This window comes from Amphiura filiformis, chromosome 20 (assembly GCF_039555335.1).
Source record: "Amphiura filiformis chromosome 20, Afil_fr2py, whole genome shotgun sequence".
NCBI classification, from domain to species: Eukaryota; Metazoa; Echinodermata; class Ophiuroidea; order Amphilepidida; family Amphiuridae; genus Amphiura; species Amphiura filiformis.
Genome location: NC_092647.1, coordinates 61607535 through 61635489, shown reverse-complemented (window position 1 = coordinate 61635489; position 27955 = coordinate 61607535). Strand labels below are relative to the sequence as shown.

Genomic DNA, 27955 nt, shown 5'->3' with positions numbered 1-27955 from the left:
ATTCAATGGTAAGTTACTCTGGAGGCTAGGTATGGAGAAGGAACCTGGATGGGTGACGACGGCAGGGATAAAGACGCTATTAAAGCATTCAATGGTAAGTTACGCTGGAGGCTAGGTATGGAGAAGGAAGCTGGATGGGTGACGACGGCAGGGATGAAGACGCTATTAAAGCTTTCAATGGTAAGTTACGCTGGAGGCTAGGTATGGAGAAGGAAGCTGGATGGGTGACGACGGCAGGGATAAAGACGCTATTAAAGCTTTCAATGGTAAGTTTTTGATAATTGGGACCTACGGTATTCTTATATTGCAAGTATCCTTCTTACAAAAATTGTTGATAACATTGAATCACCATACATGTATATAAAAGCTTCAATTCAATTTTTGATAATTAAGACCTACGGTATTTTTTGTTATATCGTACGTATTCTTCTTACAAAAATTGTTGATAATTCTTTAGATTGAATCAGCATTATTATTTTTGTTTTACCAATGTTTCCTGCATTACATAAAAAAATGGTATCAATTATAGGCTAGACAATTATATCATAGAACCAAGTAGAAGTGAACGGAGTTCACCATGTATATAGCTATGTTCCTAAGCCTGATGGTTCATACAGATTAGTCGCAAACATGAGAGCTGCAAATGTTCATTCAAAGACAGACTCGTATAGTCGTATCCTATTCCAATTGATGATTGCATGGACAAAGTTGCGAATGCAAAATTTGTTAGCAAATTTGATCTTTTGAAATGGTACTGGCAGGTTCCACTCACAGACCGTGCCAAAAAGATTTTTGCTTTCTGTACACCATTTGGTCTTTACCAGTACAAAGTTACGCTATTCGGTTTGTTTGAAAAATGCGCCAGCACCTTTCCAGAGAATTATAAATCAAATTGTGACAGACAGAGAGGGCTGTGAAGCGTATGTAGATGTCCAAACATTTCAGAGATAGCAAGTCCTTTGACTAATTTGCTGAAATCAAAATTATTTGGTTAGAGCACGTGAAGATGTTTTTCACAAAGTCAAATCAATACTTGTGAGTTCAGCAGTACTTACTGCACTTGATTTTCCGAAGCAGTTCAAGTTGACTGTTGATGTCAGTGGCTGTGGTGGTGTTGTGATGCAAGAGGCTGAATATCAAATTGATTACCTTACACGTTATTTTTCAAGGACGCACACGAAGCACCAGAGAAACACTGTGCTTGTATTCACAGATCACAATCTCCTCACCTTCATCAACAGAATGAAGAACAAAAACCAAAGTGACTTATTCTCTATATATTTATAATCTGCAGTATTCATTTTAATTTATTGAACCATAGGGCGTGTTTTTGCATATGTGACACCTAAATCGGCAACATTTATTAAAGTTTCTTTTTGATTAAATTATTAAAGTAAAAGGAGACATGAAAAGCATTAAAAACACATACTAGTATAGAAAAATGCAACTTTTTTGGGCTGCAAATATCATATCGTATATCTCGGTGGATATGATAAAAGATAGCAACAAAAAACGTTCACTTGATGCATAACTAATCAGTATATGTTTCAAACCTGTAGTACAACGTCTTCGTATACCATTTTATTTAGTAAATCCATGTTTCCTGCAGAGATAAAACGTAAAAATATAGGCCATAAATATTCTTAATTGGTTAGCTAGAGTAGACACAGATAATTAATAACTTGTTTAGAAGACACAATTTTGTGCGTACCTGGAAATCTTCTAATCAGTGTACCACTTGTATTTTCATTACGAATGAAAGCCACTCTTAAATTAATTCGTTTGTAGTATATTTAATTCATTATCTTACTACCCGGCTTTCTTCTAATCACGTAATTTCGCACGTAAATCAAGTAGATACCTTAAATCACTAATAGTATTATATTCATCTGCTTTTACAGTAAGTTTAAAAATATTATGCAAATTATGTAGTATTATACAGTAAGTCATAAAAAACATGCAGTGATTCAATTCTGTATTTTGTGAGGAAAAAAAGTCTTTTTTAAGGTTCTTTTTAAAATAGTGGAAAATCAAAAATAATTTATTTATATTGATACATAAGGTGGCATTCAACCCTGCGCGTTATTGAAACCAAACCGCAAGGGATATCAAAAGACAAGCTGACGATAACGGAATAGTGGATGAATAATCAGATAAAAAACGAAGAATTTAGATATAATGATAACGATTAAATATTATTAATAATTAAATAATAATTTTCTTAATTCAGCAAACTGTATAATTCTCCTGCTTGTTTTTGATGTTTGTTATTCCTTCATTTTGAGCCAAATTGTCCATCAACAAATCAAATCAAATTAACGAGGTGTTAAATACGTCTTACAATATTTTCTTGTATCTGGACAAATCGCGCTGTTTGGTCATTCAAACGACGCTCAAAATTACAAGTGTTCCAATGTGTCACAAATCTCCGGAAAATCATATCAATGACCGAAAGTAATCCTCTACCTTTCATATGAAACAAACGATGCAATTAAAATAAAATCTGGCATCTGGAAAGGGCTATTTCAGAAAATAAGTGCACACTCCCTAGAGGAGTAACTTTTCAATAAAAGAAATGTCCGGATTTCCATGATTGCTATCTGAAAACGACAAAAATGCCACTTGCCAATGTTACTGGAAAAAGCTTGGAAATGCAATGAAACGAATGAAAAATCACGGAATTGTCCAAAATGAGCTCTCAAATTGAGAATTTCTGATTTTTCTGCTGGATTTTTCACATTTGGACACTTTAAAAGTTTAGATTTCCAACAATCACATAACTGGACAAAAAGTCCGGAAATCTAAACTCCTCTATAGGGGGTGTGCATCTATTTTCTGGAAGAGCCCAATAAGCTGGGACGTAAATTCCACTTCCAATGCGGTATGTCTTATTATTATTGCACAGGTGACGAGTAGAAAATTATAGTCTAGTAGAGTAGAGTATAGTAGAGTCTAGTAGAATTGAGTAGAGTAGAGTAGAGCAGAGTAGAGTCACGGAGAATAGAGTAGAGTGGAGTAGTGGAGAATAGAGTAGAGTAGAGTAGTGCAGAATAGAGGAGAGTAGAGCAGAGTATTGGAAAATAGAGGAGAGTAGAGTAGAGTAGATTACAGAATTGTAGAGTAGAGTAGAGTCGATTAGAGTAGAGTAGAGTAGATTAGAGTAGATTAGAGTAGAGTAGAGGAGAAAAGAGTAGAGTAGTGTAGAGTAGATTAGAGTAGAGTTGTGTAGTGTAGAGTAGAATAAAGGACTTGACAAGATGTGAAAAGTGCTCTGTTTTGTAGGGGCCAATATTACTTTTCTTGTTCATATTAGCAGTTGACGTATTTTTCTATTACAGGTATATTAGACGTAAAATTACTCAAACCTGAAACACCTGAATACAAGAAGTTTGAAAAAGAAGTTCGTCAGAAGACAGCAGAACCACCATTTAATTATGTTATGCCGCCTGACGAAGATGTAAGAACAAGCATCCAATCATATAATCTAACCACTAACTAGACTCAACACTTTAAAGTAGAAAGAACACATTGTACAAGGTGTCCCATAAAAGGTTACATGTAGAAAATGAACCGCATTTTGTGATGGTACAACAATTGCAATTCCGTATCTTAATGAGCGCAAGATGGCATGGGTGTTTAGAGTGGCTAACCATCACAATACAACGAAAGTTGAACACAATCACACCTTTGTTTTGATTTTTTCTTTGTTACTTTTTATGGTTTTTTTATTTTTCATTGTTGAACGTATTGCACAAAAGAAACATATTGAAAAATTAAATATTGTACACTGAAAATAAATCATTTTTAGAGCTTCTTGACTCTTGGTGGTAACAAATAAAGGAAACAGGAAATGGTTATTTGATAAGAACACGTATTATTGGTGAAAGCAGTTCTGCACGCTGTATCTCCTGTTATCAACATAGTGAAATGAAAAATAATCTTTTGCATTATATGGCTTGCTTGGATTTTGTTGACTTGAAATCGCTGCTGTTTGTTTTTTACATTTCTAACTGAACTCTTGAAATAAAATTGAACACGTTTTATTCGTTTTATCAGAATAAAATAAGTGCCCCGCCAAATGCATGGTGGCTGTGACGGTGGTATAATGAACCTCGTGTTGTATTACATATTGGTCATATTGTTTTGCATTTTAAATTTTACATATATTTAGCTTTCTCAGATTTTTTAGATTTTCAAAATTGGACGTTTCTAGTAGAAGTTAGAGAGGATTGCGTAAAAATGGTGAATTTCAAGTTTCAAAGCAACCTATTTTGAGAATCTGTAAAATTACTGGAAAATCTGGAAAATGTTATGCAGTATATTTGCTGTGTCCTGTTATTACTAAATAGTCGATATCTATCGATTATTTACGATGTTACGAAGCAATCCTAGTATGGAATAAAGGATTTGCTACGCTTGGGTGACCTTAAATTATTCTTTCTTTGGCAGCAGTTTTGAAGGCAATTGTGGTGTGTGAGTTTCATCATATGAAATGCCGGCACAGATGGATTTTTCATAAAAGTATAGAGAAGGTTCGTCCTTAGTGTCACATCATGCATTTATGCCCACAGTATATTGGCAAACCCACAGCTACGTAACGAAGATGATTAAAATTTACTGCCGAGGATCCTTGAGAAAGTTATATCCTCTGTAATAATGACATTTTTGGGTATGAATATTGTGGTAAAAATCACAAGTATGTTTTTCAACCTAAATATCTGATGTCATATTGAAATGTTTCACTTAATCCCTTATCAAGAATTATTTAGCATTGTAAGCTCTACATCTGTGCCAAATTTGGTGTATTCCTATAAAAGAATGTAGGATTTCTCCAATATATTGCACAGTGCGGCTGGACGATGGTGATAAAGGATCCATGTGTTATGATGCCTTTGCACTGTAAATTACACACATGCAGTTTTCGTCCATTTTCAGTAATAGCAATGTCATGCCAAAACGAATCAAGCTTTTTCCATGAAAGTCACAGAATAAGTAGGAGACATGTGTGGCATTGTATTCCTATTATTAAGATCCACTTATTAAGATTAGATACACTGTTGACTATATATTTTTGATATTTTGTTCAAAAACGGTATAAATCATTCTGGGACACCCTGTATGTCGCATAAAGAGCTTGGTCAGGAATGCCTGAAAAGCGGGCTAAGTACGTAGGTTGTGAACTTGACATTCACATGGGTACTAGTAGAGGGTACATAGATTATGTCATGAAAAGGATATTTATATTTGTTAGATCATTTTCAAAAATCTACATGTAACGTTTTTTTGGGACACCTGGTAAGTGAATATTAAAGTGTTCCTCAATGTTGTCATTGAATCAACAGAGGAGAAGATGATATTTTATAAGTTAAGACAAATATAAATAAAAACAATACAGAGATATAACTCAATTTTATCAATTTATGTTCACATTCAGGTGTATCTAGAAGCAGCCTTACTCTATGATGCTGTTTATCTGTACGCACTTGCCTTAGAGAAAGCGTTACGAGAGGGAATCGACCCTGAGGATGGTTGGGGAATCAGCCAAAGATTATTCAACATTTCATTTATGGGTAATCATAACATGGCAACAAAATAGCCAACCAATCATGCTCCTATAGTATATAATTCCGTTATATTGATACTTAGTTAGAGTCATTGCCAATTGAACAGGTACTACATTGTCACAACATTTTTCAATTTCAAAATTTGTGTAACAAACGTTGTAATCAATGTACACACACCCCAACACCCACACACAAATTCATCATGCATATGGCATTTGTTTACAGTCGAAGATTTCATTCAGAGTTAAAGGGAGGTAGACAAGAAGATGCGAAATGAATGTACTGTGTCAGGGAAAGTATGCCTCTCACGTAGAAAAGAGCCAATGATTTTAAAACTACACTACAGTAATATGTTTTCAATATCTTATTTTGACACTAATATTATTTAGACACATCTTTGGATCTGCTGCGACCTCTAAAGGCAAAGTTGCAAGCATTTATATGGACAGAGGTCTAATTTAAAAAATGACAAACTGGCATATACAAAAGATTCCAACAAGCAGAAATAACTATAACACATCTTCTTCAGTCAATTCTTGTTGAAGCAGTATGTTGTTTCAAATGTTCGTCTCTGTACTTGTTTCAGTTTTCATTAGTGCTTTCTTTCAATTCTTTTGTTTACTGGCGACTAATCTCTATTTGTTCACTACGGTTATGACTTAGGATGTTGGTGCTAACATATCATGCTTTATCCTTTTACACACCTATGTGATGTCCCTTAAGTTATCAAGCAGTCAAGTTAGCTCAATCGTTAACGCGATCGACTATGGTGCTAGAGGTAGCAGGTTCGAACCCTGGCGGTGCCCGGTACGCTCACGTGAAAAAATTGTCTCGTTGTAACCCGTACGAAACTCGGGGAGCTGATCCTGGTTGCGAAGGTTATTTGTGGAATGTCTAGGGTGTCACTGAATTGTTGTTTAATGGTTTATGGAATGATGTGGGGCAGTAGTGGTCAGCGATAACCTTTAAACTGTAAAGTGTGCTGAGGCTTGTGGATCAACGTCTAGGCGTTGTGCCTGTGCGTAGGGAACTATAAATAACTGCGCTGTTTTATCCAAAGGGTGGACATCTAGTCTATATGAAGGCCAATCTAGTCTCTCTTTATGCCTGCTTGATCCTGACGCCTAAATAGAGCCAAACCACACAAAATACTGAAAGAAAGAAAAGAACAGAAACAAAGTAGTAAGAGAAACTGAAACAAAAGGAAGTCATTTTCAAGTATACACCAGCTTTTCAATTTCTAAAAATCAACTTCGCCCATTCAAATGCTTGTAACTTGGGTTTTAGAAGCCATAGCAGATTCAAAGATGTGTCAAAATTGGCAGAATAAAAGTTTACATAAATTACTTTTGTTTCGTTTTAAAATTGTGATCTGTAAAATACTTTTTGTGCGCAAAGTAGTTTTTATCTGTGTAATTTGCAGCGTAATTTGACAAGCTTCTTTCTTGTGGTAACAAACAGACAGTACCAATTTTTTTATCTTATTATTTATCTCAGTTAAAAAAACCGCTGTACTTTCTTTTGAATACACATTGAATTCATTATAAATTTTTTTCAGGTATTGATGGCGAGATTGTAATTGATCACAATGGCGACAGGAGACCAAATTATATGCTGCAGAATTTTCAGAATAACTCCTTGATTACTGTTGCTCAGTATTATAACAAGTAAGTAGCTTAACTCCACAACAAAAGTTTGGCAAGTTTTTCCACGCATCTATATCTCTATATTTGTAACATATCATCCCAGCAAACACAAAACGTTTTCGACATCATTCGCAAAAGGTTATAAAAAGTTGTCAGAAAATGTTTAAATGTCGGGTTATATAAAGGGTATATTAAGGGTATAAAAAGTTTTTATAACATATAAAAACATTTTTTGATAATCTACTGCCCAACAAATAATAAATGTTTTACAGAAATCGTTTAAATGTCGGGTTTTATAAAGGGTATAAAAACGTTTTAATAACATTCCAAAAACATTTTTGAAAACTTGATACAAAACATTCTAAACAGAATATTATTTTGGTGTTGAAAACATATTTGGCGAAAAATGTTTGCCCAAAATATTTGAAATAACGTTTTAAAAACGTTTTCATGACCTATGTATAACCCGACGTTTAAATGTTATTAAAACGTTTTGAATAAAACATTTTAAGAACATTTCTGTGTTTGCTGAGTTCAAATATTTTAACATAATGTTATTTAAGTGTTGACAAAATATTTGGCAAAAAGGTTTGCGAAAATAGTTTACAATAACATTTTTAAAAACATTAAAAAAATATTGTTGTAGTGTGTTTTCATATAAAACGTTTTAAAACGTTTTCATGACCTTTATATAACCCGACATTTTAATGTTATTAAAACGTTTTACCTAAACCAAAAGCCAAAATATAACGTTTTAAAAATGTTTTTGTGTTTGCTGGGATGTTGCATATAAATGGTTAGCTACTTTATTCCTCTTTACAATGACACCACATTTGAAACAATCACCTTTTTCACGGCTGAGTACAGGTCTTGTGAATGTAGTTGGGTCTCAAACCAAATGTGCCAAATTGACAATTATTCTCTGCAGCAAGATGCAATCCCATATCGTCACAATCTGGGACCTAATGCAATCTTCCAAGATAACAATTCCCGCCCCACAGAGCCAGGGTAATCAACGACTATGGGAGTACAGAGAATGGAATGGCCTGCCATCAGCCCAGACCTCAACCCGAATGAACACTTGTTACTGCTTAGTCGTGTTGTGCATGCCAGAGTAGCCAATGCAACCACATTGACTGACCTGCGAATCCTGGTTGAATAATGGATGCCATTCCACAGCAACGTGTGATCAGGATGGTGAACAGCATCAGGAGGAGGTGTCTGGCTGTTGTGGCTTCATAGACCTATGGCTTTCCCACCCGCTATTGAGGTTGGTGACTGTGTTAGTGTTGTTTGAGCACAGAATAATTTGACACATTCTGTTTGAGACCCGACTACATTCACTCAGCCGTGAAAAAGGTGATTGTTTCAAATGTGGTGTCATTGTAAAGGGAAATAACGTAGCTATCCATTGATATACAATACGATATGAACATGTCACAAATAATCTGACGGACCTTTCAAGTAGGTTTGGTTGGTCGGGCCTTGATTTATGTTGTTAGCAAAATAACAAATTATTTGAGCAAATGTATGAAAAATGGCTTGTGTCGCGAAAAACCTAAGTTTCCCCCTTACAAAAAAGGGTATAAAATTCATTTATCATTTTTTTATTCACAAATAAATCACCATGTTTGTTAATTTGTTTGAAAGATGAATTCGTACAGGTCATGACCGCTTGGATTGGATTGATATCAAAAAGATATGGTTGACAGCTCAAAATCACTCTCACTTCTTTGTCCTTGTGGTTAGATTGGATTGATAACAAAAGCGTGTATGATTGACAAGTCACTCTCACTTGGTCTTTGTGCTTAGATTAGATTGATAACAAATAGATGGCTTGTATGAGTGACAGTTTGTGTCGGTTCAAAGCTCCCGGTCAAAGTGCCTGCTCAAAATCCAATGTACATTTTTTAATATTCGTGGTCAATAAAGTGTTAGATCCCAAAATCTGAATTGTACAATACATAAGCCCTCATTATAATTATGCCGAGATATAATGCATTCGATATCATATGCACACCTAGCTTTTATTGTGACTGATTGATGACTACCTCCTGAATAATATATTCGTGATAAACACATTTTTTGTATCTTAAAAATCAACTATAGCATAGTCTAAGCGGGCCCAGCCAATGCGTTGATATATTATATTATGTTGTTACCAATAATTCAATACTCACATTATGTTAAATATGAAACATCTTTTAGTGTAGGGTAATACATTTAAAAATAGCGTAGATCATTGCTATAGTAATTAATCCTCTTACACCACTCTTCATCATCATCATCCTTGATTCAGGTACTAACATATCTATCTCAATTGAATGCCATGTTTGGATTCCTTTTTGGATAAAAAATAGAAAAATTGATCACCTACGCCCACACAAATATGGGGTCAATGGCAATGCAACCATTGTTACATTCGAGATCATATCGTTAAGCATCAAATTGACTCCAGCTTTTCGCAAACAATAGCTAATGATGTGATATTTACATTCGAGATCATATCTTTGTTACCGTTTTTATCAAATAAACTCCAGTGTTTTTTGCAAAGGTGTGATATTTTTATCCCGGGATTTACATTTGCAAATAATTTGCTGGGGGCTCGGGTCCATTTTTGTGGGACATCCTGTATAGTTACATAAAAGTCACTTTACTGTTCAAACTGCACAACGATGCTATACCCACGTAGATTGATAATTGGTATTCCTGCTCACATATGAGAGTTTAAATTCCCTCTTTCAATGCATCACTTAAATCAATAAAATGTCATCGAAACCTAGCAGTGATAATTTCACTTTAACATGTGTCTGCCATTGATAATTGAATCGTCCATCATTTGTTCACATTAGTGAGTGCAATCAGGATGCTGACTCGTGGTAAGTAACCATTGGAATACTTGTTTTCAAGCACTTTATTGCTAGTGTCTCTGTAATCCCGTCAATTAATCACGCCCTACTTCGCTGTTGTTGATTATGAATTGTAATTCCTGGTGAGGTTGGTATTCTACATGTATTTGCAATTGACCTTTTTATATGTAATTATTTGCACAACAAATGAATGTCGGTGGTCATAGTGGTATTAAAGATATTATGGTGGAAAGGTAATCATTATTAATTTATTAATTAAAAAACTTAATTTCATAATTTTTTATCATCACAGTGTGGGTGAATATGTTTCATTAAACCGCACGATTATATGGCCAGGAGGGAGTAACACACCACCATTGGGTGAACCAGCGTGTGGATGGTACAATGAGCGTTGTCAACCGAAGTTAACAAGTAAGAAACACACATCCCATCCTACTGCTCACCGCTCACACCCTGATATAAACGCCCATCCAACCCACACTACAAACCAGAGGCGGATGCAGATTTTTGAAAAGGAGATCAATACAACTCTATTCTGGGTCTACCCGTGGAGTAGAAAAATGCTACAATATTTTCGTTTTCAAAATCGCATAAAAGTGTGTCCTTCTTTTCCTTCTTTTTCGTTAATTTTTTAAGAGAAGAGGGGACTGGGTCCCGGCCCCCTGATTCGGCATTTAATTTGATACAAACACACCCCACCCACCTTCATAAACTTGCATAAGCATATTTACATAAGCAAGTAACAAAGAGATACACCCATTATTTTGTAAAGTATTTGATACTTGTTTTGGTAGTCGTTGGTGTTCTAATATCTATAGGTACGTGGAAATTGGCAGCATGCACAAACTTATGAACATAAACCACCTAAACGTTACGTATCCCTGAAACAATTGGTGATATTCTACCAACGTTTTAGATGAGAATAACTAATAACTCATTCATTAACTTGCTGCATTTCCGTGATATTTTTGTCACTTTCATATCAGTATACAAGAAAGTTGCTAATTATTATGACAATTCCTTAATATTTCAAACACCATAATCGTTATTCAAAGCCCTCATTTGTTGAAGATACTTCTCGTTGTTGTGACTGTTATCGGTTCGAACATTACTCTTTAATATTATTTACCTTCGATCTCAATTCCATAATTCTTTTCAAGTTTTAACAAGTTATGATTTTAATGCTGCTAACCATAGCTTTCAACATAAAAAAGTCCAAGTTTTACAATATTTTCTGATAATATCGAGAGCTATACCTAGAACCTCTGAACCAATATTAGGCTTCTTTGTACTCATTTTAATGCATTTCTCATGCAGATTCCAAACATGGTTATTTTTTTAATTAAAAAATTGAAACAAGTCGTTTGCAGTCACAGACGCGTGGCGAGCATTAATATACAGTGCACAACTTATAAGTTCCCCCTAATGCTTTTTGAAATAAATCGAAAATTATTTAACGAAATGTAAAATTGTAAAAAGTTATGAGTAACCTTATTTGTTTTACAAATCTGGGCCAATTTGTAGTGTCACACATCATTGCGTTTGGCCACAATGGTTCATTATGTAAAAAAGAGGAGTTTTAAAAGTTGCACCTGAGTCCATAGGAGTCAATTGTCAAACAATACAGTATACATGTTAGGCCTGTCCATGTGTTTGTAAAGAGATAACGTAGTGAAAGACAATTTCAGATACAACTTATGAAAATCGTAATGTGTAAGTCAAATTTGTTTGGGAAACGAGCACGACATAATTTATTGAAACGCAATAACTTACCAGACATTTTTCGACGGGTTTCAGCCAGATTCACTATAGACATGTCCTGGCGAACAGTCGTGACACGTCGACGAGGTGCTCCCGGCTGATTTTTCACCTCTCCTGTCAACTGAAATTTTGTTCTCAAATTTCGAATTGCATTAGGCGCAACTCCCATACGACGAGCAATTTCTTTCACCGGTACATTTTCATCCAGCAAACCTATTGCTCTACCGCGAAGAAATTCGGGCAAACGCGGCATTATTAAAATGTGACTTTTCACATGTGATGAACTACTGGCGATGTGGTCTATTCTCACTGCAGTACATATCCCTTCCATCTCAGACATTTATCATTAAAAAGAAAAGAATAAAACACCTGCTTTGCTTTTCAAGAAGTAGAAGAAGAAGAATACCAAAGATTAAGTTTTCTTTTCCAAACACATGAATATCCCTGGCCTACTGTATTGTTTGAGAATTGAGTCCTACGGACTCAGATGCAACTTTTAACACTGTTTAAAACGGTCTCCTTTTTTTACATAATGAACCATTGTGACTGAACGCAATGACGTGTGACGCTCAAATTTGGTCCACATGTGTAAAACAAATAAGGCTACCCATATCATTTTACAGGTTTGCATTTCGTCAAATAGTTTTCGATTTATTTTAAAAAATATGTAGGGGGGAACTTATAAGTTGTGCACCCTATATATCAACCATCTTCAACTCAGAAATTGACCACGTCGTATGGAAGAAATAAATACTGATATCAAGACTATATTGCTTTTATTTTCCTCTTATAGAACCAGAACTGATCGTAACTATTGTTGGGAGTTGCTTCCTGATGCTTGTTTTGGTAGTCGTTGGTGGTCTTATCTATAGGTACGTGGAAATTAATATTACAAATTGGAAGCTTAACATAAACCACTGAAACATTGTAATTGAGCTACGTTACATATCCCTGAAACAATTGGTGATATTTTACCAACGTTTTAGCTGAGAATAAGTAACACCTCATTCAACTCAAGCAAAGTCACTTTCTGGAAAGCTGGACTAAAAGGTCATCTGATATAAGTTGACTCACATACTCACATAATGATCTTCTATATGAAAAAAGTTTGGTACTTCTTTTCCTACTAACATTCACTTTTTCAACTTAACAAATTATGTCCTTGTCACGATTATCTGTTTTTCTATAGAAACCGGAAATATGAAGCGGAACTTCGACGGGAGATGTGGAAGATTCGATATGATGATATTGTATTTGATCATCATAGTGATGACAAGAAGAGTAGAAATAGTTTTGATTTCAGCACAAGTAGGGTAATGTGAACATTAACTTTATCTTGTATAGTATAGTAGGAGAATGAAAATGAAGACATCTTAGTCCATTATTGTATTTGTGATTGATAAAATGAGTAATGACGGCATGATTTGTTTTTTCCTCATGGGGAACCAACGTGACCCATACTACGCATTTTACGCTTAAACTATTTTATTTTATACAAAAAAACTAACACTCATAACCTATCGGCGCACATGCGTATTGTTGTACTTGTATTTTTTTAAAGTTTATTTTCGATATATCCCACTTAGGACCCATTTGACAACATAAAGATCTTTCCATGACATTTTGATTTCCACCACCACAAAAAGTGATCCCGCCTGGGAATCGAACCCAGGACCTCCCTCAGGTTTACGATAAATGTGCCTTAAAACCACATTTCTTACAAATAAGAGCATTATGCATTGTTGTGTGTTACAATTGCTTGATAGTCGAATTTCCGATTTGACACTAGTGTATTATTCTGTTTTCTATTAAGGGATTGTATTCCCTTGATTTTACCAATAAGGGAATGAAACTCATCTTTCTTTGTTATCTGCTTAGACACAAGTGTATTATTCTGCTTTCTATTTAAGAGATTGTATTTCGTTTTTTACGTAGGTATCTCAAGCCAGCAGCCGAGCAGACGGTAGCAATATATCCATGTTCAGTTCGCATGTATACAGTAGAGTAGGACGCTATCAGGGTCAGCGAGTGGGTATCATCCCAGTTTTCAAAACCTCCGTCAATATTACAAGGGAAATATTGAAAGATTTCAAAGAGGTGAAGTATACTAAGTAATATTACATATTTTGTAGAACGTTTTCATTTATCCCAAGATGCAGCATGTCAGGGGTACTTCCGCCGGCGATGCTCCGATGTCCCCAATGTTGGATTTAACGCACCGTGTTTAACTCGTATTCTGAGATTCGAGTGTTCGAACATTTTGGGATGTAAAGAAAGGGTCGATACATAATTTATAATATAATAGGGAGATAGCGATTTCCAAACGTACGTATCGAAATCACTCGCCTGTTATGGGATTTGGAATAGATTACACGGGCGTTCGATACGTACGTTTGGAAATCGCAATCTCTATATTATAAAGGATTCTAAACGTTTCATAACAAAGTTTCCTTTTTTCTGTGGAAAAAATAATATTATGAAGGATTCCAAACGTTTAATAAGAAAGTAAGTAAGGAATAGCTTCTAACCTTAAATAAAGAATCCAATAAATGATCTGAAATGTAACAAAAATTTAGATAGTAAAATTAATCCCTTAAGTAAGCATTACATTAATGATTACAACTTTTGTACATTCAGTTGAATAAAAGTATAATGATCACTTTTTTTTATTCGATCACAGCTGCGAGATATGGCACATAGTAATATTAGTGTATTCGCGGGTGCCTGTGTGGATCCTGAGAATGTTTGCCTAGTATATCAATACTGCAATAGAGGTAGCCTTCAGGTAAGCTGGTATTCGTTCATTTATAACATAATAAAGATCGTCTCCAAGATGACGGATGATTACCAAGGGTCTTTTTATCGTTACAGTTTCTGTTCAGAAACGAAAATGCAAGGGCTTGTGTGATCTGTAACTTGAATTCATTTGAAGTACCAATCAGCTTATTTCAATAGAGGTGGATGCCTGCTATCAATAAAGGCTGGATAAGACAAGATTAGTGGTCTAGCGCCGCCCTCGCTCATGTGTTGCAGAATAGGCCTTTAATGTTGTTAAACTGGTTCACATTAATGTGATAAAATGCAAATTATCCACGCAGGCGTTAATCGGCTGATATCGCCTTTCAGGCGGTGGTGGATGCGATATCGCCATTTTTGAAGTCGCCATTGGATTAACAAGTAATCATGGAATCATGAAATCTTCACAAACAATTCTAAATTTGTTATGTGGTGTCGAAGCAAAATTATCTAACTCTAAAACCGTCGGGGTTCGACAAAGTACCCCACTGTAAGTATGTTGTTTTCCAATTTAAAACTGCTAAGCGTCTATGTTGAATGGGGCTGTCAGCATTGTATTTTCGCCAGCTTCGAACATCACGTGTTGCGTGTCCTATGCCGCCTGTGCCTTTCATGAAAAAGAAGCGCGTAGTCGACTGGATGTGTGGATTTATATCACCACAAAGCTATCAAAACTGTTGATGTAACACGGAGAAATTCCGTGTTCGGTTCGAGCCAATGAGAAAGGATGTATTTAGAGGTTGTCGCCACCGGCTGGGACAGACACTAATCGATAAATGCACCCTTCATATCGAAAGTGACTTTGATTGGTCTCTTACTTTTTGCCAAAACCTACCACTAAGGATGTGTCAAGTTTCTGCACACAAAGGATGCAGCACATATGCACGTATGCACGACCCAGATCCAATAATGTATTACTAGTCTCCACCGCCGCCAGTTTGATTCTGCTCAATCTACACAAAAAGTCTGCCAATGATTACGAACGAGCCCTCTATAAAAATATTTCCCACGACATCATACGTTACTCAAATATTTATGAATCGAGACCATCCTTATTATCAGCATGATCTGGTCATATTTTTACAGCGATTCAGATTCACTGGGCAGACGGCTTGTGTGGAAAGCGAGAAGAAACAGACTGGCAGCTGGGGGGACGATGTATTAGATCAATCGGCAAGACATCAATTCGCTGTAGTAGTGATGTAACAGGATTGATTACCATACAAATTTTGAATATATTTCTCTTGTATATAAATGATATAAATCTTCAGTCCAACATTCGCCTCTTTGCTGATGGCAGCATTGTGTTCAAAGAAATCGCCTCTCCATCTGATCATAACATCCTCCAGCATGATCTTGAAACCTTGGCTACCTTGGCAGACACATGGCTAATGTCAGTGACCCTGAAGAAAAAACCCAGCATCTACCGATATTCCATCAATGGAGAAGAGCTGCAGAGAGTTTCACAGCACAACTATCTCAGCATCACCATTTCAGAGAATTTTAATTGGCCAGCCCATTGTCAAAAGGCTGCGGCCAAAGCAAGTCGCACCCTTGGTATGCTCAGAAGAACACTTTCTCCATGTAGTAGTGAAGTCAAAGCCAGAGCCTATCATTCCTTAGTTATACCGCAATTGGAATATGTAAGCGCCTCGAAAGTATCCTGCGCCATGCTGCGCGTTTCGTCTTCCAAGACTTCCACAGGACCTCCTCTGTCTCAGAAAAAAGCTTGGTTGGGACAACCTCCAAGTCAGACATCTCTACTACCAATCTGTTATGTTTTTCAAAATCCACTGTCAATTAGTCAACATCAACCTGCCTCCATGTTATTAGTGCATCTCATCCTCCATCCGGCATAACCATACTTTGTGTTGTCGCCAACCTAGTGCAACCACAGATGTTTATAACTACTCATTCTTTCCAAGGACAATCCGCGTTTGGAACAACCTCCCCGAATCAGCTGTGTGTACGCCCTCCATCTGTGCTTTTAAGGCCATAGGCCAATAAGTTTAAAAATAGCTAGATTTGAAGTACATTTAAGGCATTCTGGCAGCAATTGTTCAAACAGCACCCTCTATCACAGCTTTTCAGTTACAGAAGTGGGCTTGAGTTAATATTACACCATATTTGCAAATAGAATAAAATATATAACAATTACTTAAAATTGCTATTCAAATGTCATTATATTGGATTTTAAGGCATTTTGGCGGCTATTTTGAGAAAAAAAAGCGCACTCTATCATTATTACAATATTATTATATTACAAAAGTAGACTTGAGTCAATATTACACCATATTTTCAAATAATGGGTTTTTTTAAATCTCACAATTACTTCAAATTGCTATTTAAATGCCATTATATGGAATTTTAAGGCATTTTTGTGGTCACATAAAAAAAGCACCCTCTATCATTGTTTTTCATTTACAAAAATAGACTTGAGTCAATATTACACCATATCTGCAAAGAAAATAAAAAATATCTCACAATAACTTCAAATTGCTATCAAAATGCCATTATAATGGGATTCTAGTGGCCATTTTTAAAAAAGCGCCCTCCCCGCTTAACCCAGGGTCGACATTTTTGCAGACAACCTGATTTCAATTTCCATATGGGTAATGTGTCCAAAAGGTTGTCTCACATAATTTGGGTCAAACCTTTATAAAGATTCAAGTGTTTATTATCATATTAAAATTTATGATGACTCAAACAAGTGCGGACTAACTATTTGTCGGGCTATTTGTACGATTATTAACATAGGCGCACAGCGTCAATTTATTAGGATTTGTTAGTAAGAAACGAAGGAAGCTGTTTCGAGTGATTGGCATTTAATTTCCAAGCATTCACAATCAAGTTCAAGTGTTTTAACCGATCAGTTTATTACCTACGACCTTCAATATTCTTGTATTAACCTCGCTTAACTTGCAATGTGCGTTCATTATTTTCCGTATTGTGAATACTCAATTCAGTTCCTTGTTCATTTATTCGTCATATTAAGAAAGATATATTTCTTGTATTTATTCATTTATTTATTTATTTTGCTTATTATTATGCGAAAATTATATATCGCCCCAATTAATTATTGCCACGCAATATAACACAAACGAGGCTGGAATAGTGGCTCAGGACAATGTAACGTATTCATAGACGTTATTTTAATAAAAGAAACAAATATTTTTCAATTTTGTTTGAAGAATATGTTTTCACTGTTGCCATATAGCCGCAATGGCCGCACGAAGCCTGGATCTCGGCTACCAGCAGAATGGCTGAGGTCCATAAACGCGCCTGTTACCAGGAAACTTGCGAAAAATAGACTGGTTAGTGCAGGTTTTCGCACAAGACGACCAATAAGAAAGCTAATACTTCTAAAAAGACATCGGCATGCGCGCTTACTTTGATCACAGAGACATAGGAACTTTACAGTAGGCCACTGGCGTAATGTGATCTTCACTGACGAGGCCCGGTTCCTCCTCTACAGACAAGGTGGCCGATTCAAGGTCTAAAGACAGGTTGATCAAGCCCTACTTGAGGATTGTATCCTGCCTAGAGTCCAGGGAGATGGTGGTGGAATCACAGTATGGAGAGCATTTCACAGTAGTTCGAAATCACATCTCTACATGAACCAGGACCAATACCTGCATGTTCTTGGTACAGTTATGCTTCCGTTTGCGAGAAGAGACTTCAGGAACAATTTCGTGATCCAAGATAACAGCACTACGGCGGACATAGTCCTACCTGCGAAGGAATTCCTTGAAAATGAGAATAGTTGTTAATTGAGCCAAAAGCCAGTAAATAAACCAAATAAAGTTTTTCTGTTAGCCGAGATGTTACTGATTCAACTGCATATATCATTGTTGCCAAGATCTCTTTTTTTTCTTCTAAAAAGCGAAATTGCAATTGTATAACTTTTATTGTTACAGTCTATTATACATGTAGACTGTACTATAATAGTACAATATGCAAATTTACAATAATTAGTGGATGAGCAGAAACACACATTTCCCCATGACTTGCGCGACGGATTAAGCGATAATAATTGAATCAATCACTTGCAAGAATACCTCTAACAGCGAAGTAAAGAAGTGCATTGAATTGAAAGATGCATTTGATTGGATCGATCATCATTTGTCGTGCATGTCATCTCACTATGATTGATCATCAGTCCGTGTTTATCATGCTTTTTATTTATCTTTATAGGATGTCCTGGCCAATGATCATATTAAACTTGACTTCTTGTTCCAATGGTCATTTGCTTCAGACGTTGCCAAGGTAACCATTTAACTTGTACTACACCCCTCGATAAATTTGTGTCTATTTTTGAATTTTTCTCAAAAACTACCATAGCAATAGGTGAAAACAATTTTTGATTATACCGCGCTGCTCTAGTACGTTCACGCGGTAATTCTGCATTGAAGATATCATGTTGATCACTCGCACCTGTAAGATCGGTATATTTGACAAGAGCGGCATTGTATTCAATACTATTATTGAAGACATACACAGCACGATATATTCAAAATTGTTTTCACCTATTGCTATGGTAGTGATCAAATTTATTATTTTAAGGGGGTACTACACCCATGTGGTAAATTTGTGACTATTTTTGCATTTTTCTCAAAAAATAATAACACAGTGGTAACAAAAGTTATGTATATTGGGTGTAGTACCCCTTAAAATAATAAATTTGATCACTACCATAGCAATAGGTGAAAACAATTTTGAATATATCGTGCTGTGTATGTCTTCAATAATAGTATTGAATACAATGCCGCTCTTGTCAAATATACCGATCTTACAGGTGCGAGTGATCAACATGATATCTTCAATGCAGAATTACCGCGTGAACGTACTAGGGCAGCGCGGTATAATCAAAAATTGTTTTCATCTATTGCTATGGCAGTTAATCCTATTATTACGTCACTTCGTCAGTGTATTCTGCAAAATGTTTGATAGACAAACATTTTTCTTTGACCCAAGTGTTCGTAGTATTCAACAGTATGGACTGTTACAGCCTTCGTTAGATTTCGTCTTTCAACGAGTACGATAGCTTTCAGCTTTGGGTGTAATATGTATGCTAATAGCATATTGGCCAAAATCTAAATGTTCATACATTTTAGGATTAGTTGTGTGTAATGAGTCACAGGTATTGTACAAATACACGCAGTGTGCTTTACAAAACGCTTAAATTCTGCTTACAAAAAACGTCAGTTTCACAAATTTCGCATTCAATCGACCTGAGAAGCGATAATTATGCCTAAGTTCTATAACGATAACGTGAGAAATGTAATTTAAAAAAAAAACCATATCTGTTACAAATCGACTGACATATCATGAGTATAACAACTGGCACTTTGACAGTAAAATGCTTACACATATTACAATACATCCAACGGTCCAGGAAAATTAATCAGGTGTCACTGGACTTGAGCTGGAATAGAAATAGTTTTGTTTGATTTTCATTTATTGCAGGGTATGGCGTATATAACGCAAGTCCTATTCATTCTCACGGAGGGTTATCATCTGCTACGTGTCTCATTGACAGTAGATGGGTCTGCAAAGTCACCGAGTTTGGCGTCTTTAATTTCCGTGACGGAGAAGAACAGAAGACGAGTCGAGAAGCTCAATTCACGGGTATATCGTAGTATTTTTGTTATACTCACGAAAACCATTACTATAATATATAATATATATAAAACGATGCGTGAACCCGGGACCTAAGTGGTTACCGTGATCGTGCCACCACGTGTTAGTATTGCCAATGCGGACTCGATAGAAATCACTAGTTCATCAATAGGCCAATTTTATTCGTGTTTGTTTGTGTTGATATATATGACATTTGTTATCTTTTCCGCGAAGTGCAAAACATTACTTGATGCATTGACTATTAATAATTTATTAATTGGTGACATTTGATTCTACAAGTATTTCAGCTCCCGTTCACCCCTAACATTCCTCGTTTAGGCACAACAATGTGTTGGTCCTATACCGCTATCGGTGCACGAAGAGGTACCGATGACACTTTTTATCGTACCCCGAATATTTGTACAGTGCATTTGTTTTTTATTTAAATGAAAAACAATAACACTATGCAACTCTCAATTATTATGCTTGATACCATTTATTATATCTCCAGGGAGCGATGTTAAGAGTCAGCGGTACCTAACCGGGCACCGATAGTTCTATAGGACCAAATTGAACGTGGTGCCTTATTATACCAACCAACAAATGTTGTCGGTCGGTATCAATGGTATATACGAGGGTCATTCAAAAACTTCTACCTCCAGTATCACATCTCTGTTATCTTAGTGGCACCTGAAGATAACAGAGATATGACGGTGGTGAATAACCCTCGTAGTATAGGATTCGCCACTAACAAGAAAAAATACATCTGCTTCTTGATTTAATACAGAAAAGAGAATACCAAGCAAACACAAAATGTTTTCGAGATCATTCGCAAAAGGTTAGAAAAGGCTGCCAGAAAACGTTTCAATGTCTGGTTATATAAAGGGCATATAAAGGGTATAAAACGTTTTAATACCATTTAAAAACATTTGTTGATAACCTACTGGAAATATTCGAACATACTGTTATTTAACTAAGTGTTGACAGAATATTTGGCAAACAAAGTTTGCACAAAAAAAAAAAATTACAATAACATTTTGAAAACATTTGAAAAAATATTGTTGTAGTGTGTTTTCATAGAAAAAGTTTTTAAACGTTTTCATGACCTTTATATAACCCAACATTTAATTTAATCAAAACGTTTTTATCTAAACCTAAACCCAAAAAATAACCTGTTTAAAACATTTTAAAAACATGTTTGTGTTTGCTGGGTAGACGTACAAAATAATAAATAAACAAATACATTACAAGACCCCAAACTGTTGAATCGTGAGGTCGTCATTTTCCTTCATTATATATCATTGAATGTAATCATATATTTTTTAATTTTACTTGATAGGTCTTTTGTGGACAGCTCCGGAGATTTTAGTCCAAAATCCTATGCCTGCACAAGGGACGCAAAAAGGAGATGTATTTTCATTTGGGATTCTCATGCAAGAGATATTCTTACGTGATAGTCCGTATCCACACACACTGAAATCTACAGAGGGTATGTTATGTACGGTTCTCCTTTAAAAAGTGACATTTATAGTTCGATGAAAGTGTGCTGAAGCTTGTGGATCAACATCTGGGCGATCTGGCTGTGCGTAGCGCACTATAAATGAGTATAAATCACGGCGCTTTAAAAAAAATTTAACCCTGATTTAACATTAATAATAATCGTTATGTTTCCTATTATAGAAATTGTATATGAAGTCAAGAAAGGAAGGACGCCACCATTCCGCCCAGAAGTGACAGATGAATCTGCTGATCCTAAAATGGTTGCACTCATGAAATCGTGCTGGGAACAAAATCCTGAAACAAGGCCGACGTTTTCAGCGATCATAAGGGACTTACAGCAGTCCTGTAAAGGAAGGTATGCAATTGAATTCTTTCTTGATGTATTTTGTAACATTCAATGTTTCCCTGAAAAGGCGTCCGAAGGTATGTAATGGTATCTGGTTTGTTGCTATTTAGTCAAATACCATCCAATCATCTAATACCCATTTTGTCTATAATGCAATTGGTCTATTTACCAAAAGGGCCAATTATCACTTTCTCTAATGATCATAATAGTCCAATATTCGGCAGTGACCCCTTTAAAACCACAGTGACCCAGTCTTGACCCCATGACCTCACAGTATGGGTAGTAACGTTATTGCACCTGTTCAGTCTTACACGTGCTCAATCAGTTAGTACTGGTAGACCAATCGGTTAGTAGACTAAATGCTTGTTAAATCAAACGTTTGGTAGGCTAATTGGATATTAGACCAAATGGCTATTTCTAGTCCAATTGGGTATCAGGTCAAGTGGTTATTAGACTTAATGGTTATGCACCAGATGAGTATTGGACCAAACGGTTATTGGACTAAATGCGTTAAGACTTGTTTTCGTTGGGCTAGCCTTTTTTGGGACGCCCTGTCTATCTTATTAATTACGTAGAATGTGACTAAACTCTAATTTCTGTTGATGAACGGTTTTACAGAAAAGCCAATCTTATTGACAACATGGTAGATATGATGGAAAATACACGAATCAATTAGAGGACATGGTAGAAGATAGGACACGACAGTTGGAAGATGAGAAGAAGAAAACAGATGCTTTACTCTACCAGATACTTCCAAGGTAAGGCGTATGAAGAATTCAACTGTTGCTTCATAACGCAACATGTAAATTAGTCGCCATCGCCAGCGGTTTGATTATCTCACTCCATTGACCCCCTCCACTATTTGAGGGGACGGGATCACACACTATTATCACACACAATTGATATACGGTTTGTGTGGAGAGCGAGCAGAATCAAACTGGCGGCTGAGGAGACTACATGTATAGACAAGATACAACGCACCAACACTTCGCGCCAATCGATCAATGTTTGCTATTTGTGACCGTACCACGAATGAGCCGTAAATGTCCTCAATTGTATTCTGAGTTACAGTGTAAAATGGGCATGAAGGTCGTATTCATAGGTACCTCAATTTGGTGCTACGTGTACCTCATTTAATGAGATACACGTAGCACCAAATTGAAATACCTATGAATATGACCTTCATGCCCATTTTACACTGTAACTCAGAATACAATTGAGGACATTTACGGCTCATTCGTGGTGTACGGTCACATTTTGTCCATATCCACGTGCCAATCTTTCGTTTTTACATTTATTGTAATTGTAAGTTTTTGTAGGCTGGGACGATATATCGGATATCACGACACTAGGCTTCCCGATATATCGATATTTTTCATCATCAAAATATGGCCACCATTACTATCATTCATATACGTCGTATCTCTTATTTCTTGAATAACGACTTACTCTGCAGAAAACAACCATTTTCTTTTCTCGCTTTTTGTACAGATCAGTAGCAGAAGACCTCAAACAAGGTAAAGCTGTGGAGCCAGAATCATTCAGCCAAGTGACCGTTTTCTTCAGTGATATCGTTGGGTTTACAAAGCTTGCGGCAGCCAGTTCGCCTTTAGAGGTAAACGCTAAAAAATAACTTCACCGATAAAATCAACTGAATACCATGAATCTGTTAATTAATGTCAGTCATGAGTCACTCTTGTCATTGGCTGAATGCTGATATTGTGGATCTATACCCAAAGAGTCTACAGTATAACAGAGTTTTAATTTCCCCACAAACAGGAATCCTTCTCACAATAACAGCTTTTATCTTTCTCAAAATGATGTGCCTGAGGAGCTGACAAATAATTTATCTGACTCTTCATATTCTGTTTTCAGATTGTCCAGATGCTAAATAGTTTATATACTGATTTTGATCACATACTTGAAAATTACGATGTCTACAAGGTAAGCCCTATTTATTACAAACATAGTATAATCTATTCTATATTTTGGTATTTGAATTACTGTGCAGTTGTACAATATACAAAACGAAATGAAATAGGAAATAGGAAATAGGAAATAATACATAATCTATATATTTATCAAATGAGTGAATGTTCTTAGTCATCCAGTAAACAATACTACCAATTAGTAATAGAAGTTTTAGAAATAAATATAATACTGGAACTTCCATTTTGTAACTTATGCTTTAACTTATCTCATTCATGGGACCTGGTCCTCAAACGACACCTAGCCGTGTATCACGTGACCAGTCCAGCGGTTAATTTCTGTCTAAATTTGTAATATCTCCATACCGTAATGGCGCTCTTGGGCTCCTTTGCCTTTTCATGTGCAGACAGAGAACTCTCTCCTTTGAAATCCAAGCAAGAATTATGATTCCGTGACCTTATTTGTTGGTTGGAATTTTACGGGAGGGCACTTTTAGGTTGTGCCTAATATTCCACTTATGTCAAGTGAGCCCATAGCGCTATTAGGCGAATCTTTATGGTATTTATTTATCTTTGCATTCACCAAATTTTGTGTTTCTGACAGGTTGAAACCATTGGTGACGCATACATGGTAGCCAGTGGACTTCCTCGGCGCAATGGCAACCAACATGCTGGAGAGATTGGTACTATGGCCCTCGATCTGATGAGTTACATGAGGACTCATAAAATAACACACAAACCCGAACATAAACTTCACTTACGTATTGGTGTACACACAGGTATGAAGTTATCATGATTGCGTTTGGTGTATAAGTAATATCGAGCTTAAACATTTCCACAACTTATGTTAAGTAAGATCTTTATAATTATGCACATAATACATTATTATAAGGAACCTTGTGTTGTGATGATAGTTTGTGTAGGCATGGTTGAATTCAATTTTGATGCAAGCCATAAATGTTCATCAAGTGCAAGCCGTATGTGTGCATCCAGTATGTATGCATCAATTTCACGCCCTGATGAGGTAACGTGTATCCATGTTTCGCAAAACTTAGTTACTTCCTTGCTGGTTCTCAAGAGAAGAGTGGTGGATCTCATCATCTCCTGATATGTTTTGTTAAGGAATGTTCATGACCGCCAATTTACTGCTGGTCATGGCGCACATAAATTAAATCAAATACAATTATCCCGTGATGTGACTAAAGTGAATACCAACATATATTATTCTTGTGTTGTGGCCATATAAAACAGTAATAAATATCCTTAAAGTAATTCTGGCCCCACCAGTTTTTATTTATTCCTCTTGTCCGCTCAGTACTCCTTCGGTCCTTGGTGGAACTCCAAATCCTGTACCGCTCTTCTGACATTTCCCTTTCAGTTATTCCTCAGGTTTTCATCATAATAATACTAGTATCATAAAACCCCACACGATTGTGTACAACTATTTTTTTTATTTTAGTATTGATTATTCATGTGTTAAAGAAATCATATTTCCTATAGAGTTTTTTTTTTTAATTCATTCATTCTTTTAGGGCCTGTTGTGGCAGGGGTCGTCGGTGAAAAGATGCCACGATACTGTCTGTTTGGAGATACAGTCAATTATGCATCCAGGATGGAATCAACTGGATCAGGTATGAAATTATTATATTTCTTCAGGTCTGATGGTGTCGCAATTCTTTTTCGTTGCTGATAATAATGTTGTGGGCTGTAAAATTGCCATCCCTGAGCAATTCCAGATTGTCAAGGTCAAAGTTTATAGAATCATAATTCAAAACTGTTTAAATTGTGTTTTAAAACCCCTGCAACATGCACTATTTTCCTTTCGTCATATAATGGTCCCGTAAATATACAAATGGTTAAACCTATTCGCGATTAACGTTAGAGGTTTGAGTGCATTAACAAAACAAGAATTTTGGAGTCTTTCTTGCGGGGATAATTTTGTACGTGTTTACTAAAAATAAGAACAGTTTTGAATTTGGACCTTTGGTCTCGAAAATCTCGAATTACAATATTACACCCAACAGAAAATAATTTTGCATCACCCATAGAGCAATAACCACAAAAAGGCAAAACTGTTTGCCCTGCTCTGTTGGACTATTTTATCGCGAGGTTTATAAAGGTAGCTGAATAAAGATATGTCTTCTTGTATTTCACAGCATTACGTATCCACATTAGTCCAGAATGCATGAATGTACTTTGCAAAATTGGAGGATTCCAGACTGTATTAAGAGGTGCTATAGATATTAAGGTATGTTTTTGACAACCCATCTGTAGGTATGTAAAGAATATTACACGTTTCATAATAGACTATGCCATAGTATGCATAACATGGTTATGAAAAAGTTTATATAATTATATTAGTGACAGTAAAAGTAAAGTATATGTAGGCATATATTATTGAATGCAACATCATAATGTCATAATTATAATGTCACTTCAATACTGAACAATTCTGATTTTGCAATCTACCAGTTTGATAATTGTGAAAGCCCGAGTTAAAAAAAACCCCACTTGGGAAGCTAATAAACAGAGGGAGTACGGTGACTTCGCCGTAGTCCACATGCCCATTTTGCATACTCTGGCTATTACATTTAAGCATAAAACTCTGATTTATATTGATTTGTGTGCAACTGATAGATTTTCACATCTGTATCTGATCTTTTCAGTCACCGCACTCCCTCTGTTTGTTAGCTTCCTACATTTTCGGGGTTCGCTATCAATAAACTGGTAGATTCCAAAATCAGAATTGTTCAGTATTAAAGTGAGCCATTATAATAATGCAAGATAATGTTGCATTCAATTACTTTTATTGTCACTAATCATCTGATATTTTTAACTCTTTATGACCATTTTACTATTGAATACTTTAATTGTATCTGACTCTTCATATTCATTTTAATTTTGAGTTCAACGAAACGGGTTCATCATGACTAATAATAACATATTGTTAATAAAATTAGACTATGGCATAGTCTAGTAGGTAACTTGCAGGTCTCTATTACACAATCTTCTTTAAATCTATTTAACCATGTTCACATAATAATTTGTCTTACTTTAAAATTTGCAATCAATTTACAGGGCAAGGGATCGATTGTGACATATTTCTTGACAGGGAAAGATGGCTTCAGCAAAGAATTACCTAGCCTTACCGAAGTGTCTTCACTTGCCAATGGCAATATTACTGCTAATCGTTACACATAGATGAGAAGAGTCCTGTGCTTCAAAAATACACCTTTGGGACAAATCAATTATTATAAACGTCTGACGTCACCAGTCAATCAAACTCAGGGACAGTTGGATTAGGAGTTGTGGTGATGATTGAAATTTCCGAACGCAGCAGTCAAACAAACAGCCTATCATATGGTTGGTTTGTTACCTTCAAACAAAACAAATCGTCACAACATGTCAACAATACTTAGAAAAATTGTTTTCCTGTAAAGTACCCGACATAGCATCGTCCGCCATTTTCAGCGCGCGATTCCTCATCACCGATGAGAACATCAGATAAATCGACTTTCCTCTTACGCGCTACTAACCAATCACGGGCTGTGGGGAGTTTGATTGGCAGGATCGTTAGCCGCAAACTAATTTTCAGTCTTTTATTATACTTTTTTTACAAAAATAATAATTGATATGAAATTGAACATGTTCTGTATCATATAGTATTTTCAAATTGACAGTATTCAAATCAGCAGTATTTACAAACAAGAAAAGGCGTGATTTATTGATCGAAGTGTGTTCTCTGAAGCAACCAAACCTATACCGTAGAGTTTGTAATTTTATTAGAACAATGTGCCTGTTGCTGTTGTCACATCGTTGTTGTTAATCAATGCAAGGTAAAGTTATGCCGATGATTTGGTCAATCTTGTGCAATATTATGGTGACTATTTATTGATATTGTTGTGACTGTTTTATGAATATTTAA

The 27955-nt window shown here is 35.8% G+C and overlaps 1 protein-coding gene across 1 annotated transcript; it reads left to right on the top strand.

Moving 5' to 3' along the window:
• Positions 1 to 27232, top strand: LOC140142510 (atrial natriuretic peptide receptor 2-like). The gene is given in 21 exon segments (XM_072164499.1): positions 1 to 94; positions 3339 to 3457; positions 5435 to 5570; positions 7123 to 7231; positions 10373 to 10491; positions 12635 to 12713; positions 13031 to 13154; positions 13777 to 13938; positions 14522 to 14626; positions 18832 to 18902; positions 20102 to 20265; positions 21596 to 21745; positions 21937 to 22111; positions 22721 to 22755; positions 22758 to 22860; positions 23594 to 23717; positions 23978 to 24046; positions 24635 to 24809; positions 25563 to 25661; positions 26187 to 26278; positions 27109 to 27232. Coding segments are annotated over 21 exon segments (2379 nt in total). The 5' UTR covers positions 1 to 48; the 3' UTR covers position 27232.
• The last annotated feature ends 723 nt before the right edge of the window (positions 27233 to 27955 follow it).